The sequence below is a fragment of the Pleurodeles waltl genome, chromosome 2_2, assembly GCF_031143425.1.
Source record: "Pleurodeles waltl isolate 20211129_DDA chromosome 2_2, aPleWal1.hap1.20221129, whole genome shotgun sequence".
Taxonomy (NCBI): domain Eukaryota; kingdom Metazoa; phylum Chordata; class Amphibia; order Caudata; family Salamandridae; genus Pleurodeles; species Pleurodeles waltl.
In genome coordinates this window covers 1185438643-1185457620 of record NC_090439.1, presented here as the reverse complement: position 1 = coordinate 1185457620, position 18978 = coordinate 1185438643, and the positions used below count along the sequence as shown (strand labels likewise).

General features: G+C 43.6%; 1 protein-coding gene across 1 annotated transcript in view; it reads right to left on the bottom strand.

Moving 5' to 3' along the window:
- The window catches only part of LOC138283054 (phospholipase A2 inhibitor and Ly6/PLAUR domain-containing protein-like), a 33198-nt gene extending 14427 nt beyond the window's left edge, over positions 1–18771 (bottom strand). Inside the window, exons 1-3 of the mRNA XM_069221196.1 lie at positions 18636–18771; positions 5644–5760; positions 4934–5089 (exon numbers count right to left, since the gene is read on the bottom strand). Of these exons, the coding sequence (XP_069077297.1) occupies positions 4934–5089; positions 5644–5760; positions 18636–18687 (325 nt within the window). The 5' untranslated portion in view covers positions 18688–18771. The remainder of the gene's footprint in view (positions 1–4933; positions 5090–5643; positions 5761–18635) is intronic.
- Positions 18772–18978: the final 207 nt, after the last annotated feature.

Here is an 18978-nt window from a genome sequence, read left to right as displayed (position 1 = left end):
TATTGTTTCAGAAGCATGTGGCCCTTACATCTGCACGCGAGACCTACGCTCTTCAAGTGGCAAGGTCGTCAGCAGAAATACAGTCCCTGTTAAATACAAACCTTCCGAGACACTTTGGTGAACTTGTGGGACGTATATTTAATGCGTCCAGCACGGCTGGATTAGCAAATTTTTTCAAAGCTGTTGGTATTGGTTTTGTTTACACCTTCTCCTCTATATTTGGTTTGATACCTTCAGCTATACACTCAATTTTTGGAAGTATTTTTTGGGGATTTCCAATACCTTTTGCGTTATTAGCCGGCATTTTGCTATTGCTGTTGTTTTTCCGCAATGGCTGTCCCGCCGCAACAAGGACAAATGAAGGCGCTCCCATCAGCGCAGCTGTGTCGTGAACGCATGATGCAGCAATTTGGAGCTACACTCCTGGAACATATGGTTTGTGACTGGTCTTTGTCATTCAGACTGGTTTTGGATGGAGTGCAGCCCGTGTTTCGGTGCCGTTGGTGCTCTTTTGAACATGCACTGGCAGTTTGTCTTTCACAGCAACGCCCCTTGGTGATTGAGGCTGATTTGTTGATGTTCTCGTTGAGGGTTCATTACCAGACATGCGCACTGCGGCTGCATTTGCTGAGAGAAGCTGATTACGAGCTATCCTTCCTGGAGGAAGTTAACATCGACTCGTTAATGGGCACTGCACGGGATGCCACCTTGATTGATACTGGGGCTATGGAACACACCTGCTCCTTAGTCATTTTTGGCGCGGATTTACCGGTTCTGTCATCTGCCAAAGTGGAAGATCTCCTGCTTTCCTTGAATTGTGGTTGATTCTGAACTGTTCTAAATTGACATTTCAGTCTGAATTCTGCTCTGAACCACATGCTCATTTCGCTAAATTCTCAAGTAATATGCTTGTGTGTCCTCTTAACTTGTCAAAATTAAGTAGGGTTTTAACCTTATTTTATGTTAGGGTATTTTAGCTTTGGCTTCAAACACTTTCTACCGACAAGGGGAGGGTGTTATGTAGCCATTTTATGTATAGCTCCATGCGCGTTAGTTTAACATACTAGGCCGCTGTGCACTTTGCCCTAGATGTATTTCATTCAGCTTTGCACTATTATTTTACAATAACCAGTTTTTACGGTCTTGTTCGAATTTCTTCTATCACACTGTTTAGCTTAGTTCAGCACTGTGTTCTCAAATAATGCATTCTTGATCGCCCTGTGCTTCAGTCAAGGCTACAGTCTGGTACATTGCCAGTAAACGTGGAAGAAGTTTAGACTCCAGCATTCGTAGAAAATACACATCCTTACGTAGGGACATTTTCTTAGAACATCTGCGTGGTAGTTATAAAAACACTTTCTAGTCCTAGTACACGTCAAGAGTGACCACAACTGTATGTGGAATGCCCCATTGCAGATGCTGATGCAGATCACAGGCCTTTGCTCAGGTATGAGGGTTGATGTCCTCCCGGGGGAACCTGAAAGGCAGGCTTAGAGCTTAACATGCTGTGCTCAAAATATAACTTAGAGAGAGAATAAAATTGTGGCACCATGATAGCCTTATTCTTGTGTTTCACTATCATAGTCACTATTTTAATATTACTGTGTTGTGTAGTTCTGGTTATTGAAGCTCACGCTTTGCTATCCCAAATGCAGTTGTTTTATTAAACCAATCTTTAAAACTGCCTTTATTGTCATTTATATATGAGACCGCATTGTGTATGAGAGAACCGGTTGTGACCTGAGTGACCACGACTTCCCTGAGAAGTACTGATATGTCATGCGCTCGGCTGCCCAATTGTCTCTGCCATTTGGGAGAGATGAGGCACTGCTAGTTAGCCGGAGCAAAACCCAGATTTGGAGTGACAAGCGTCATCCACCGTGGGTCAGACTCAGTATCCCACATTGTGGACGATCTTGCTGCTCAAAATCCAGTAGTCTCATTAAGATAATGAGAGCCTACGCGACACCTTCACTTGCCCTCTGTTACAGATGGTGTCACACACTGAAAGTATCCTGTATCAATCAGTCAGTTATGGATTTGTAAAGAACGGCTAATCACCCATAGGGTCTCAAGGCACTGAATGTAGGCATGCTGCTCAGTCAGAGAGCCAGGTCTTAAGCTCCTTCCAGAACTGCTTCAGTGAAGCGGTCTGCCAGAGCTTGAGGGGTAGTGTGTTCCATGTCCGGGTTGCTAAATAGGAGAAGGATCTTCCTCCTGCGGTACAACGGCTGCAAGGGCGAGCTGGGAGGAAAGGAGATGTCTGGTGGGTACTTAGAAGTTGAGGCGGTGGTTGAGGTATGCAGGTCCTATGTTGTGCAGTGCATTGAAGGTGTGGTTCAGGAGTTTGTATGTGATGCGCTTGTTGACTGTGAGCCAGTGTATGTCTCTGAGGTGGGAGGAGATTTGGCAGTGTTGTGGGAAGTCCACAATGAGTCTGGCTGCGGTATTCTAGACTATTTGTAGTCTTGATTGAACTTTCTTGGTGATGCCGACATAGAGTGAGTTGCTGTAGTCCAGTTTGCTGGTGATGCGTGCGCGGGTGACTGTCTCCCTTGTGTCAGGGGGAATCCATTTGAAAATCTTCCACAGGAGACGGAGGGTGTGGAAGCTTGATGGGTCATCAAAAGGGAGGAGTACAGGATGCTGCCCAGGTTGCGTGCATGGTCATTTGGGGTGGGGACGTTACCCAGAGCGGTGGGCCACCAGGAGTCATTCCAGCAGAAGGGGTATAGCCGATCATGAGGATCTCTGTCTTTTCCGAGTTGAGTTCAGGCAGCTGGCCTCCATCCAGGTGGCGACTGCTCTCATCCCATTGTGGAAATTACTTGTAGCTTGAGCAGTCCTCAAACAGGGAGAACATCAGTTGGGTGTCTTCGGCATAGGAGATTATGTTTCCACAGAAAGTGTCTTTAGGTTCTGATGTGAACAGTGCCAGTCTGACCATCTGTGTTTTTCCGGTGAGGAAGGACATGATCCAGTTCAGGGCCTTGTCTCAGATAACAACATTGTGCAGTCTGTCACTGGGGGTGGATTGGGAGACGGTGTCAAATGCGGTGGAGAGGTTGAGGAGGATGAGTGCGACAATGCCTCTGCAGTCCAGTATGATGCATATGTCGTTGGTGGCTGCTAAGAGTGCGGTTTAGGTGTTGTGGTTGCTTCTGGTTTTGGACTGGTATGTGTCTAGAATACGGTGTGTCTCGCGGTACAGCTTTCTCTCATACCTTGGCTTGAAAAGGGAGCAGAGAGATGGGGCTGTAGTTCTTCAGCTCCCAGGGTCAGCGGTGGGTTTCTTGAATAGGGGGCTGATTTCAACATGGTTCCAATCTGAGGGGAATGTGGTGGTCCCAAAGAATAGGTTGATGGTTCAGCAGAGCTCCAGTGATATGATGGCAGTGGTCAGGTTGAAGATATGATGATGGCATGGATCCGAGGGTGCTCCCGAGGGGATGGAGTTGGTCAACCTTTGAGTGTCCTCTATGGTGATGGGGGTCCAGGAGATTCTGGTGAGGTGCTAGGCCTGTGGCCGAGAGTGGTGCTGGCGGGCTTTAGTTCCTGAAGCCTTCGTAGATGTCCTGGATCTGACAGTGAAAGAAGGTGGCAAGGTCATTGCAGAGGTCTTGGGAGGGAGGGATGGATGAGGTGTCTGCCCCGGGGTTCGTGCACTCTTTGATGATAGCGAAGAGCTCTTTACTGTTGGGAGTGCTAATGTTGAGGCGTCCTTGAAACTGTTTTTTGGCGGCTCTGATGTTCTGGTGGTGCATGGTGACTGCATTTTTGTAGGCTGTGCAGTCTTCAATAGATTTGCTGATCCAGTACCTCTCCTCTGTTGTCGATTTCGGAGTTACAGACTGTGTGTACCTTACATACCCCCGTTACTGTACCTAGTTTGCACATTCTCTCTGCTAAAGATGTCAGTCACAGACTGTATGTACCTTGCACATGCCCTCTGTTACAGATGGACTATACGCATGCTACCCATCTCCTCTGTTACAGATATCAGAGTCACAGACTGTACGTACCCTGCACATCCCCTCTGTTACAGATATCAGAACTATAGACTGCACATACCCTACACATCCCCTCTGTTACATATATTGGAGTCAAAGACTGCACATATCCTGCATATCTCCTCTGTTAAATATATGAGCATCACAGACTGCAAACACCCTACACATCTCCTCTGTTACAGATATTGGAGTCCCAGACAGCACACACTCTGCACATCTCCTCCGCTATGGGTGCAGACTGTTGCATCCTGCACATTCCCTCTGTTACAGGTATCAGAATCACAGGCTGTATATACCCTGCACATCCCCTCTGTTACAGATATCAGAGTCACAGGCTGTATATACCCTGCACTTCATTTCCATTACTACACATACATGCATATTCACTCAGCTATAGATGTAGGAGTCACAGACTGTACATACGCTGCACATCCCCTCTGTTACAGGTGTCAGAATCACAGGCTGTATATTCCCTGCACATGCCCTCTGTTACAGATATCAGAGTCACTGACTGTACGTACCCTGCACATCCCCTCTGTGACAGATATCAGAATCACAGGCTGTATATACCCTGCACTTCATTTCCATTACTACACATACGTGCATATTCACTCAGCTATAGATGTAGGAGTCGCAGACTGTACATACCCTGCACACTCCCTCTGCTACAGATATCAGAGTCACAGACTGTACATACTCTGCACCATCCCCTCTGTTACAGATATCAGAGTCACAGACTGTACATACCCTGCACATCCCCTCTGTTATAGATATCAGAGTCACAGACTGCACATACCCTGCACACTCCCTCTGCTACAGGCATCAGAATCACAGGCTGTATATTCCCTGCACTTCATTTCCATTACTACACATACATGCATATTCACTCAGCTATAGATGTAGGAGTCACAGATTATACGTACCCTGCACATCCCCTCTGTTACAGTTATCAGAGTCACAGCACGATCGACTCATCCAGAGAGATGCCTCAGAAGATCTGAAGGAGAACTGTCTGCCACAGGCTACGTTTTGGGAAGGATTCAGGCAGCCCTTGAATGCAGTTAGAATAATATCATTCCCTGTTGGCAAAAAATGCATATTTTGATTCAACAAAAACAGAAGTCCGGATGCTTTTCAACGTGGATGTGGTAATTGAAGAAGTCTGGTGAAACAGGTACAGTGAGGTCGCGCCTGTGACTAGGGCGGCCGAGCAAGAGTTTATGTTTGGGGAAAAAATGACTTCAATATTTGTCATCACATGTCGTCTTTAAGTAGCGAAAAAACTCCTTCTAAACATTTTATGAATTGGGTGTCACACTTTGCCCCTCCCACCACACTGCTTACTCAATGGTATTCTACCATTGATTTTTACTTCTTGTTCCTTTTGTTCCTTTTTTCACAACTTTGCCCTTCCATGGTTGTTTTTTTTCTATAGATTGTTTGCAAATAATGACTTGAAACCAGCCAAGAAAGAGAAAATGGGTTGGCAAGTTAAGGAAATTACACCAAGCAGCTCATATTAACCAATCACAAGTTAAGGCCATGTGGACACAAGGGAGGGGCCTTCTGGAGGTCAGACAGGAAGCTTGCAGCCAATTCATAAATGACCAGATTCACGGCACGCGGCACTCACCTAGCGTGTTGTTCTCTAGGCCTGAAAAACAGTGAGTGACATCAGGAGGGCACTGCGTGAAGATACCCGAGCAGGTGCTGGCGTGGATCGCGAAACACTGCTCACAAGTTAGACAATCTGCAGGAAAAAGAAATTCAGTCTGGAGTCCAACATATCATTTTGTTTTTTCATTTAAAAGAGTGATGCAGGTGTGACGATGCTTACAGTGGGGGACTTTCATACCTTGAGTTGAAATGTTTTAGGCATAAAGAGAATATAAGAAAGTTCTGATGTTCTACAATACAAAGTATAATGCAAAAATAAATAAAAAATAAATGTACCAGCAACCATGGATGAGATTAAATGTGGCGGACTCGCAGTCTTTGGTGAGGAGCAGAGTGACAGAATGTAAAAACTGGGACAACACATTTTAGACTCCATCCTTCATATGTCATCACTGTAATTTTGCATTTGTTTTTGACAAAATATTATTTAACGCACAGTAAATATAAACATGTGTGAACATTTAAATGCATTAAGGAAATGTAATTGTTGAGAAACTGAAGCTTTATAAAGGAGCGCACTGATGTTAAATCCAATTGCTGTATTCATTATCACTTTTACACTTTAGGTTGTATTTGCAAAGTAACATGTTTCTTTTGTTCATGTTCTGCATTTATTTTGAAAGTTATATGTGTGCATGTATAATCAAATACTTGAAATGCACATAAATGCCCATATTTATGGAAGCTTTGCTCCATTTTAGCAGCATTTTGTTTAATGCTAAAACAGTGCAAACTTATCTCCATATTTATATTTTGACACCAGATCGCCTAGCGTCAAAATATTGCCGCTTCGGGCCCCCTGCATTGGGCCCCCTGCCTGGAACAGAGTATATTGGGCTTGCCCAAGGGACAATAGTCCCCTGTGGTGGCCATTGGGGTGGTGGGGAGAAGTCCTGTCTAAGGACAGGAGTTTTGACTGCTTGTGCTTCAAAAAATTACACTAGGCTGATTAGAGTCAGAATTTTTGTCGCAAACCAGCCTAAAGTCATTTCTGATCCACTAGCGCCATTTTCCCTAATGCCATTCCTCACAGGCTAGTGTCATTTGTTTTTTTTACACTAGCCAGTCCTTAGTGCCTTCCTGCGTGATATGTAAAATTTGGCTCACAGATGGCACTATGGAATGGCGTTAGCTCCTGCCAAAAAGAATGACGCACACCTGTATTAGCGCAGTTGTGTGTCATTTTCCTTAAATATAGGCCTAAATATTTGGTTAAAGTTAGCCTAAGTAAAAGGCTTAATTTTTAAAAATATTTTCCTTGGTTAGCATGTTCTTTCGTTTGCAAGAGCTTTCTCAAGGTTGAATTAGCTAGAGAACCAAGTATTGTTGTTTATATTAGTTTACAGATAATAAGGCCTAAGAAGAGACATCTTGGCAGGAAATGTGAAGACCTAATGAGCAAATGAAGCCTCCTATTAATTGCCATCAAGGGACTGGGGATGCTCAAGGTTGCAGTAACTGTCCAAGCTCTGTTGGATGGGGAACGCAGGTGATGTTTCAATTGTGCACTATGAGAAGTGAGATGATTGTTTCCTGGTGGGGTGGGAAGAGATTTGATTGTTGGAGAGGGTTCTGTTTGGTTTAGTTAATGTTCATGTGAGAACCTGGGTTGTTGGTTGAATGGCGTGGGAGCCCTAGTCAAGCAACAGCCACAACCCCTTGCAGGGTGAACCATAAAAAGTCACTGATTTAACCTGTGCTTAACCGTGCATAACTTGGCACAAAAAGCAGTCAGGGGAAACTTAGAGGTAATGTGTTAATATTCATGCAGTACATAAACAGCAACACAAACATGACACAGTACTGTAGTAAAATAGAGTACATTGTAATAAGTAACTTGACACCAAAACCATCAAAATCCAATCAGTAAAACTGAAGTTAGTAATTTTGAAAGATTAAGGTTCAAAATAGCAGGTCAGTCTTAGAAATGACTACCTGGGCACCTTTAGCACCACAACCTGGGGACCAAAAGTGGATGGAGACCTTTTGGGGGTTCAAGACTCAAACAGGGGTTGGACCAGGTGTGGTTTCAAGATGATGGAGGCCTGTTATGTTCCAGTGGTTCAAAAGAGGAGGCCAGCTAAGCTAGCCCTTGGAGTAACTTCTGAAGCTCTGGGTGCAGGTGAAGATGCAGGGCTTCACTGCAGGGCTGTACTTTGAAGATTAAAGGCAGGCTCCAGACATCAACATAGTCCTTCTAGGTGCAGTAGCAGTCTAGGAGAGTACACAGGAGGTCCCAGTAGAAGGCAGTCCTTTCAGGGTCCTTCTGCAGGTCCAATGGTGAACTAAAGAGTGGGTCTGAGAGCCCTATGTGTATACCGCGGTTCCCTGCTCCTAGAAGTTGAGAGATTTTTCTAGAAGTTATCTTTGAGGTTCCAGGAGTTTCCTGGCTTCCCTGCCCTGGCTCCTAGCTGGCTGCATTGACAATACAGAGTTGGTAAGCCTATTGTATGGAGGCAGAGACAAGCCTATTCAGGTGTAAGTGGGGCGTGGTAAGCTCCGCCCAAATCAAGTCAGCTAATGGCCTGTTCAGACTTTGCTAATCCCACTATTGTTTGTCTGCTCCAGTAAACTCACAAAATGCTAAACGTCAGTTACACCGAGTCATGTGTCCTATGGCAGGCTACAGGCACAGATGGCTAAGGGAAGGAAAATGCCAACTTTCGAAAAGTGGCATTTTCAAACCTGTAATGATAACTTTTACTTTACCATTAGAGAGTGATTATCATGATAGGTCATAGACCCAAACATTAGATATTTACCACATCTGGTATAAGAATGACAACTTATTAAAATTTTATAAGAAATCCCCAATGTAATCGTGTGGTGGTGGGAGGCCTCACAGTAGTGAATGAGATGCATTTAGGAGATTTTCACCACTAAGACGTGAAATATTTAATGTATGTGTCCTGCCTTTTAATTACACAACATCCTGCCCTATGGGCTTCCTAGGACCTATCTTATGGATGACGTATGTGTAATAAAAGTGGAGTTTATGGCTTGGCAAGCAGTTTTAAATGTCAAGTTAACATAGCAGTGAGACACTGCCTTCAGGCTACAGAGGCAACATGGGAGAAGTTTTAAGGGGCTACTTAAGTGGGAGGCACAATAAGTGCTGCAGGCCCACTAGCAGCATTTAATATACAGGCCCTGTGTATAGATTGCACCACTCTACAGCGGAGTTGTATGTAAATTAAATATGCCAATCAGGTATGTGCCAATTAAACCATGTTTAGGGATGTGAGCACAAGCACCTTAGCACTGGTTAGCAGTGGTAAAGTGTGCATAGTCCTAAAACCAACAAGCACATATCTAGCAAAAGCAGAAGGAGGAAGGTAAAAACTTTGGGGTTGACCCTGTGCAGAGGGCCATTTCCAATAGTTCACTTCATCAGAAGTTAGAACAAATTCCCTTAGACCTTGAGAGGTGCATACCCCTCTGCTTCCTTTATTCTTGCAAGTTTCAAGATTCATGCTAAACACTTATTCCAAGTCTGGAACCCTTCTATTGAGTCTTCCCTGTGCTGACACCTCCTCCATTTGTAATGTCCACGAGAGTCCACTCTAGAAAGCATCCTTATTCTAAACTTATAAATTTGATTACATGACTTTAGAATGTATTCATGTTTAGAAGAGAGAATCCGAATTTCTTTAAAGATCTCCTACTACTAACTTTCAATTTCTGTATTGTTGTGTCTTTGATTATTGTGGATCTAATTCTAATGAGGCTGAACATATTGCGACTTTTCAGCTTGACGGCTGTAATCATATCTTTTTAATATTCTCCTGACATGCATATATATTGGACTGGTTATTAATTGGTGATACAATTACTCAACTCCAATCACCGATTCCTGATTCTTATTGTGTGGCCAAATGGATTTCTCAAAAATTGAATTGTTTTAATATTGCGAACTCCCTTGGCGTCTCAGTCAAGTTAAAATGATCCATCAGATGACAGATGGTAAATCACACCCCTGCACGCTCTCATCACCAGAAGGGGCATGAGGAAGAGATGAAGACTGGAGTCAAAACTAAGGCAGAATGTAGAATACAAGAGAATGAAAGAGCCAGTCACAGAGAAATGAGTAGGCAGAGGCTGATAGAAAGATACAGAGACAAATACACAAAGATAAAGACAGATAGACTTAGAGACAAGTAAAGATCGAGGATTAGAATTACTAACATTTGGCTCAACAAAGAGCATCTACCATAGTTGTGTCATAGGGAGAGGGCAAACCAGTGTAATTTCTATTAAGGATCTGATTCTGCCCCATCCCTTGTGCTGCAGCACATTTGCCTGCCGTGTGCCACACACACTCTTGCACCATAGTGAAAATAAGTCAATAAGTTGTAAAAAAGTGGTTATACACTGGAAGGCTCCATTACAGCAGACGTACAAAATTGAAAAGCTTTTGAGAAAATAAAACTTTTCTCCAAATTTGCGCCTGCCTGAACAAAGTGTACATTTGTGGTACATAGCCCTTTTTATTTACATAGACTTTGGATCAAAATCAAGAGCTGCTTCCATTGGATCACACATGCAGCACCCATTATATGCGCAGCACTTTGCAACAACAACACAAACCTGCATCAAAGGGAGGTAGTTAGGGACAGCCATATTGGGGCACAGGTAATGATAGAAAGACAGAGATAAATAAACATAGGTAGGAAAGTAGCCTCTTTCCAGCTTGGTTACCACAAATTTTGGCCTGATGTCAGTGTGCTTGACTGTGTTCACTGGGATCCTGCTAACCAGGAGCCCAGTGATTATGCTTTCTCTCCTCTAAATGTGGTTGTTGCATTCTGGTAACCCAGTATTTTACCCTTCGAATTTGGCATAGTGGTCCCTAGTATATGGTATTCAGGTACCCAGGGCATGGGGTTCCAGAGGATCCCTATGGGCTGCAGCATATCGTTCACCACTCATAGGGAGCCTATGCAAAGGTGTCTGCGGGACTACCGTTGCAGCCAGTGTGACCTTCTTCCGGGTTAGCAGGGGCTCCTGTTCTCCCTGGACTCTTCAGTGCTTCTTGGACTTGGTCACCTTATTCCACAGGTCTTCAGATCCAGTAATCCATCATTGGTGTCTTGCAGTCACTTCTGGTTCTTACAATATCTTCTATCATATGTTCCTCTGTGTTATAGGAAAGTTACTGTGATTTATTCCTGCTCGCCTCAGCTCTGGCATGGGTTCTAATACTTACCTACTCCTAGCACCCCTATGCACACTACACTTGCCTAGGTGGAAAACCGACTTTCGCATCCCACTATTTTAGTAAATGGTTAGTGTTCCCCCAGGCCCATTTCTAAGTAATGTGATTTTCACTATTTGCACTGTGTTCTATCTGTTTTTACAGCTATTTCTGCTTACTAGTGTATATATACTGTGTATATTACTTACCACCTAAGGGAGTATAGTCTCGAAGGTATTTGTGGCAGTTGTGGCAGTTTCGTAACACTGAGTATTTTCTTTCATGTGTGTGTGTACTGTGTGACTACAGTGGTGTTGCATGAGCTTTGCTGCTCATCCAAACTACCCCTGGAGAGCCTGGCTTCTAGACACTGCCTACATTTCACTAATAAGGGATAACTGGACCTGGTATAAGGTGTAAGTACTGTTGGTACTCACTACAAAGCAGGCCAGCCTCCTACAGTCACCAAAATAAAGTACCTTTATTTTTGTAATACTGAGTGTTTTCTTTCATGTGTGTAAGTTCTGTGTGACTACAGTGGTATTGCATGAACTTTGCATGTCTCCTAGATAAGCCTTGGATGCTCTGTTACAGCGTTCTCTAGAGAGCCCGGCTTCTAGACACTGACTACACTTCACTAATAAGGGATAACTGGACCTGTTATGCAAGAACCATAAGTACCCACTACAAACCAGGCCAGCCTCCTACAACATGGAAACAAAATATCCAGCAGCTGACGCACCAAGCAAGGCTTAGATACTCTGTAAAAATTATTCCTATAATTTACTGGAAAATATTCACACTGTTTTACCAGAGTGACACATTATAAGCAAACATTCAGAAATGCTTCTATTAGTAACTGTTTATCCAAAATATAAAAGTGGAAAGCAAAATTTAAATTCAGAAAAAAACAATAGAAAGATCATCCCAGACCCCACATGTAAGAATCAATTGTTCCCAGCAAATGAAATATAACTTAGATATGTACTGCCCTTCAGATTAAATATCACGGGAATTTGCTAATGGCTATCGTAATAATAAAACAGAAAAAATGCTGGCACCTCCAAGAAAGGCAGTGGCTGATGAGGGATAGTCCATGTCACATTCTATCTAAAGTTGAGCACACTTTTAATTGGCATTTAAACTAAGCAATGAAGAAAGAAGTCTGACCCAAAGCCTTTTTTGTGTATATAGGATTAGGTATTATTATCTATTTTATTTGAGGATACGTGATGCCAAAGCTATTGTTAAGCCTGACCTAAAAGCAAAAAAAAGATCAGGTCAGTTTTAAAGGATTCCAAACTGATTATTCTACAATGATCAGGCCTGTGGGTTGGGCCTTACAGCTCACTGTATTTTGCATTTGAGTGAAGGCTTGGATAGGCCAGCGGGAAATAGGATGTTTTAGGGCTTGTTCTATGTATCAGTGAGTCTGACTCTGTTTCATACCTTGGTGTATTTGTTTTGAATTTGATGACCATGGCAAGATTTCATGAAAAGTGTTTAGGCATATGACTTAGAAAAGCTGATTCAATATAGTGTAGTTGCAATGTACCACCCACAGGTATCACTCAGAACAGAGAGAAAATATGGTGAGAAGATGGCATGGTGGGTTTACAAGTGTGACTCAGAATGATAGAATGTTTGGTTGACAGCACTCTGAGGTGCAAATATCATTTAATAGAACAAGAGTTGCATGAATGAGAAACCTTTAAGAGCACAGATGACATTTGCCTAATTTGTCTTTGTCCCAAGGTATGGTACCTTCTTGTTTTAAAACTGCCACTGTTAGTTCCCTATCAAAGAAATCAAATACATACGAATACAACTATTCCTAACTCCAATCTTTACCATGGTGGCCCCGCCTGGCATGTAGTTTTATAATTTCACCCTTTCCATATTCTGGTCCATTTCCATGCATCAGTTGTGATTTAGGGGGTCATTCCGACGCTGGCGGTCCATGACCGCCAGGGCCGGGGACCGCGGAAGCACCGCCAACAGGCTGGCGGTGCTTCCTGGGCCATTCTGACCGCAGCAGTAAAGCCGCGGTCAGAAAAGGGGAACCGGCGGTTTCCCGACGGTTTTCCCCTGGCCCAGGGAATCCTCCATGGCGGCGCTGCTTTCAGCGCCGCCATGGGGATTCCGACCCCCTTCCCGCCATCCCGTTCCTGGCGGTTTTTACCGCCAGGAATAGCATGGCAGGAACGGGTGTCGTGGGCCATAGGCATGGGCAGTGCAGGGGCCCCCTAACAGGGCCCCATAATGATTTTTAGTGTCTGCTTTGCAGACACTGAAAATCGCGACGGGTGCCACTGCACCCGTCGCACCCCAGCAACTCCGCCGGCTCCATTCGGAGCCGGCTTCATCGTTGCTGGGTCTTTCCCGCTGGGCCGACGGGCGGCCTTTTGGCGGTCGCCCGCCGGCCCAGCGGGAAAGCCAGAATGGCCGCTGCGGTCTTTTGACCGCGGTGCGGTCATTCGGCGGTTCCCGCCAGGTGGACGGCTGCCGCCGCCCACCGCGGTTGGAATGACCGCCTTAGAGTCTTAGGGCCTGATTTACACTTTTTTAGTGCCGCATTTGCATCATTTGTTGATGCAAAAGCGGTGCAAACTTACAAAATTGAATTATATTTTGTAAGTTTGTGCTGCTTTTGTGTTAAAAAATTATGCAAATGCAGCGCTAAACAAGTATAAATCAGGCCCTGAGTCTTTGAAGTTTTCGGCCGGGGTTTGGCTTCTGTGGGCATGCGCACTCCTCTGCTCCCTATTGCTCTTGAAACGTAGCCTGTCATGGCAGGGAAACCTCCCAAGCTGAAAGTCCCAGAGTGCAAGTCATAGGAGTGACTAGAGTTCACACCAGAGTGTCTGCAGTTTGTGCATCAGAATATTAGACCTACTGATTATGATTTTCTTATCAGACCCTCCTTCCTGAGATGCTTCAGACCCCTTTCCTGTGACCTCTCACTGAATCAAAGAGCTCCATTTGAAATATACAGTGGAGGCCTCCCCTTCCCTGTATGTGCCACACTCAGCTTACAGAAATGCAGCAAACCACAAATCTGCCTAGGAGGGATTTCTCTACCTCCTCTCCACATTTCACAATGCAGGCATGGGGCTCCCATCCTGGAACCTGGAGGGCCTTCTCTGTATTGTACCAACTGCAGGCAAATATATATGTAAGGCATGTATACCGCATACATACATTGCTCAGTACTGTACCCTCCATATATTGTACCATTCAGAGGCACACATCCATCCAGCACAGGCATTCATAAAGCACACCATGCTTTATGTAGGTACACATCCACCTATCACATGCGTTTATACTTCATGCACTGTACAGAACTACGTCTTTAAGATACTGTACCACTCATAGGAATATGTACATCTAGCACATGCATATGCCATGCACTCACTGCTCGATACTGCACTATCCTTGCATTATACCCATCCCAGGCACACATACACCCAGCGCAGATACACTAATTATGCACAGTGCACCACTTCACGCCAACCTGAGGTATGCCATGGGCGATTTAAGCATACGGCAGTGGAACTATAAAAAATAAGTGATGAGCATTTGCGCCTCACTCCAGTGACACATGTTAAAAAGGACTTGTCCATTCCTACTGATGACTACATGGTGTGCTGCACCACCACACTTGTGCTGCTAAACACCTGATTCCATGACTATGAGGATAGCACTTTAGGCACCCCTCCCAGTTCAACAAAACTGCAATCCACAAGACAGGTCCATGTCATGGTGCACAAACATGATTCATGTTTGCCCATCACAACTAAAATCAGCAACGGGGATCCAAATATCAGTACAATCAGTGGAGTGGACTTTCCATGCCAACATCTGTATTATGATTGTTGGCTAATGCCTTCTCTGAAATGGGTGTCAGATTATTTATATATGCAGATAACTCCCCAATATTGGTGCACATAGATGACAATCCAGCTTCCAATGCAGGAATCAATCAATCATTAGATTTATGTACAATGGAGGGGCACCAATAAATGAAATGTACATGTGGACAAAACTGAAGTAATATTTGGACTGACTGCTTTTGGTCTCACAAGATGGGCACAGGACCTGTTCCCTCGAAATCCATTAAGAGCCTAGTGATGAAGACAGAGGATGAGCTTCTCCAACCAGTCAGGTGTCCTCTGTGTTTACCTGCACTTACTACATCGCTTGAGAAAAATGGCACATTTATCATCTTTATAGCTCGTTGGCTTCTAAATTCATTATGCCAATTCTTTGTGTTGAAGCCTTCACCAGTATTGGACCTATACTGTCTAAAGCAAATACTGACGTAGGCTTCAATACAAAGAATTGGCATAATGAATGTCAGAGCCAGAGAGTGGTGAAAGACCAGGGTTTAGCTTTAAACGTCAGTAATTAAAATCTGTATGTCCCCTCTCCTAGGCAAGGCAGCTCTGATTGTGGTAGACCACATTCTTCCAATGCATATAGCAGAGGTGCCAGAACCACCACAATCTCTGTCTCCTGAAACCATATCCTCCTCACCTAGCCAGTCAAGATACTTCCTCTACACAAGACCCAGAACAATTCAACCTTTATATTTGACCAACGTTCTAAATGCCATCACTCAATTTAGCAGAATTGATAAACACTGAATTTACTTTTAAAGCTTGGAGAACCTCTCTTTTCCCTTGCTTATATTCCCTGGAAACTTCACCCTTACAAAATCAGTTTTGACTAAATCACATTCATTTCAATGTGTTTTTTGGTCATAATAGCTTCTATACATGTACTGAACTGTGGTAATATTCTCCTTCATAAAGTCTGCTGAGCATTCCACTTTACACATACTGAAAATCGAACTACCCACCAAGCAAGCCCTAGTTTAATATTGATTAACCAATCAGTGGTCAACATCTTCATCAAAGACTTTTAATACAAACTGGTCAGTACATCGGTCCCCTTTAAAACGGCTTAGCTTGCATTTTTTATTATAGAATAGGTTTCTTCTGCTTGAGCTAATGCTGCTGAGGTGAATACTATAGTATCCTCCTTTCCATTTTTACACCTTTGGAGTAGTATGTCTCCAATCTCGGTTTAACTTGCATCTGTTGTTAAAATATATCCAGCTATGGCATCATAACGTGCAGTGTTTAATGTACAGGTATCTTCTGTGATCCAAGTAAACTCATCTCAGCATTGAGGCCTCCAGCTGAACTTGATGTTGCTTTTCAACAATGTTTAAAAGAAAAAGTTTGCTCTGAAAAGTTCTTTACAACCTTTGTATAACATTCTATTAGCACCAGGAAAGATCTCAAATTGTCCTAATTCCCGGTTACAGGGGCTTATTTTAATCGCCTTATAAATCTGGTTTGGGCTTGCTTCGATCATGGATAAGAAATGCCCTAGATGACTCAGTATTTCTAGTGTAGATTGATGCATCACCTATTCTGCAGTCAGACCATGATCTTTTAGCATTTTACTTACCTCTCTTAATCTGTCATTGTGATGGGCTTCTTCTGCCCCAGTAACTAAGCAGGATGATCTGTCCACAAAGGATGAATGGGCCTTCATCTTCCTTATCTGGGATTCCTAATGACAATCAATTCTTAAATTCCAAGGGTGACATCCTGTTTCCAACCACAGGGATCAGCTTACAAGTAAAGCTGTCTGGTCTGAGGTCAGAAGGATACACCTGTTGGGTTTATTAACCCAACAAACACTTTTCCCAAACTCTCTTATCTACAATCATATATGGTAAGCCGGAGTAAGCTATTTTGAATAACTTCATTTTCAGGACAGAAGAATATGGTAATAACATGCAATTGATGGAATTACAGTTCCTCACTTGTTGCATGTTCTATAACACATTGTATACTGAAACGAAGGGGGCCTCTGCACTTGAAAACACAAAGGTGGACTGGCTCCCGGGCTGTCCAGGCTAAACAAACATGGTAAAAACACAGTGTGCTTACGCATGCTTTAAAGCTTCTTGTTTTTGCATTGTTCATGATAAAGTGCAGCAAGTGGGAACCTGGACAGCAGGGCCACAGCAACAAAATGTGCCCCCGCGCACTCAAACCGGGCCCCACCCTGCCAGCCTACTTAAGCACCCAGTAGCCTGTCCAGCCCTGAAGACGCAGGATCAGAACAGAACTTCAGAGCTATCTGTGAGTCAGATATTGTGACCCAGCAACAGTTGCACATTCTGTACTTCAAAGGGCAAGGAGCCAAGTAAAGTTTAATGTGATCCTTCCATTCTATGTAAACTGTTGGAGTGCTCTTAGGTAATTCAATATGGAAAAATGAATGAAAAGTAGGATTTTACCAATAGATTCTACCATTTTGATACATTAAAGGTAGTCTGCCAAAGCTCAACTGTAATACATCACATTCATGTCTGGTCCTGGTCCAGCCAACGTTTGGCTTTGCAACTAATTGCAGACAATTTGCCCAGGAATGAAAATTATCTGAGACTCAGGCTTATGTCTGGCTTTGGAAAGCCCTTTCCATGCACTCTGAAGTTGAGTGTGGACACAGGGCTCATATGTATTGCAGCCTAAGAACAAATATGTCCAGGTGTAAATTAGACCAATTTGTAGAGATTTTGTTTCATGATTCATGACAGTAATCGGGCCATCATTGCAAAGAGGCTTGGTACTTGAAGAGCTCAAACAGTAAAATAGTTCCACCAGCTCACCACTGGGGTAAATGAGGTATTAGAGTAGGTTTTACCACCAAATAAATGGGTCATACTGATGCAAGTTCTGTGAGGGAAAGCCTGACATTTATAGTTCTTCGCTGTTCAAAACCATCAGCAAAGACTGACTAGTTACACAACTTACCAACCAACATGGAACTACCTGGGACAGATGAAGAAGTTACAGTGCCCTAGCTGTCTGGCAGAGGACAGTGGAAAGAGTTGTTTTGAGCTGTGTCTTGTCCCTACAGGAAGAGAGGCCCTATCTAATGGCTAGTTGCACTTGGGGCTTGCTCACACTCAAACACGTGTCCATGTTCTTCCGGGGAAGCCTGCTCACACCTTCGTCACTTCAGGCTGCAGATAGCAAAAGATCCTTGATAAGGTGAAAACTGTGGCCAGCCACAAAAACAACACTGGACCAGTTGAAACTAGACATCCTTTAAAAATGTTCTGCTAAATCTGGAAGTATGGAATATAAATTGAACAATGGTAGCATATGCTTCCTTCAAGAAGACCAAGGGAATGTTGGATCTGGACTTTTTTTCTTTTACTCATAGAGGAAAATGAAAAATGAAATAGACTTACTTTTTCCATGAACATATATAAGTGTGTATAATGTGGTGCAATATTTGAGATCAATATTCAAAGCACAATCCTGATATTGTTTATGATAAATTTGCATTAATGAAAAAAAGATGCTCTGTTTCTATGAGGTCATAAGACTGCATTGCTTCAAGGAGAATGGTCCATGCATACAGTTACTACAGCTCAAAACATAGCAGGGTGTAAGCTTGAGGAACCGTATTAATGAGGGGCAACCTCTGAAGTTCGCAAAACATTGAGACAAGGTTAAGTTATCACCTACCCTGGAGTGCAACAGGGGAGTAGCCGGACAGCGCTAAATTTTAAGTTTGGAAGACATCCAGTACAATTGAAGGATGTTTAAAACTGAGCTACAGCAGGACAAATACAGGGAAATAGAGGGACACCTTACAAATAGCAATTATTTGAGAGTGAGACTAGTCAGAATTCAAGGTATAGAAGGTTATGACAATCTTACCTCCAGTTACCAGTGCCTGGAGTATGACGACAACTGCAAGCATGGCCCTCATGGTGGTAAGACAGCAGTAGGAGTGTAGTGATGGAGTCTTTGAGCTGGAGCACCTGCCTAGGGTCTTTGGTACATCTCATGCTCAGGACATACCTTTTATGCTGTCACAGAAGGGGTGGAGCAGGGAAGGGATGGGGCACATGACACAGAAGAGGTGGGGCACATGATACCTGAGCTCTGGACACTTGATGTGGCTGACCTTTTTCCTTTGTGACTGCTTAGTGATTGATTGCACTTAGGGATGTACTAAAATAATGTTTATGGCAGGATAGAATGGAGATTTAGCGCATGC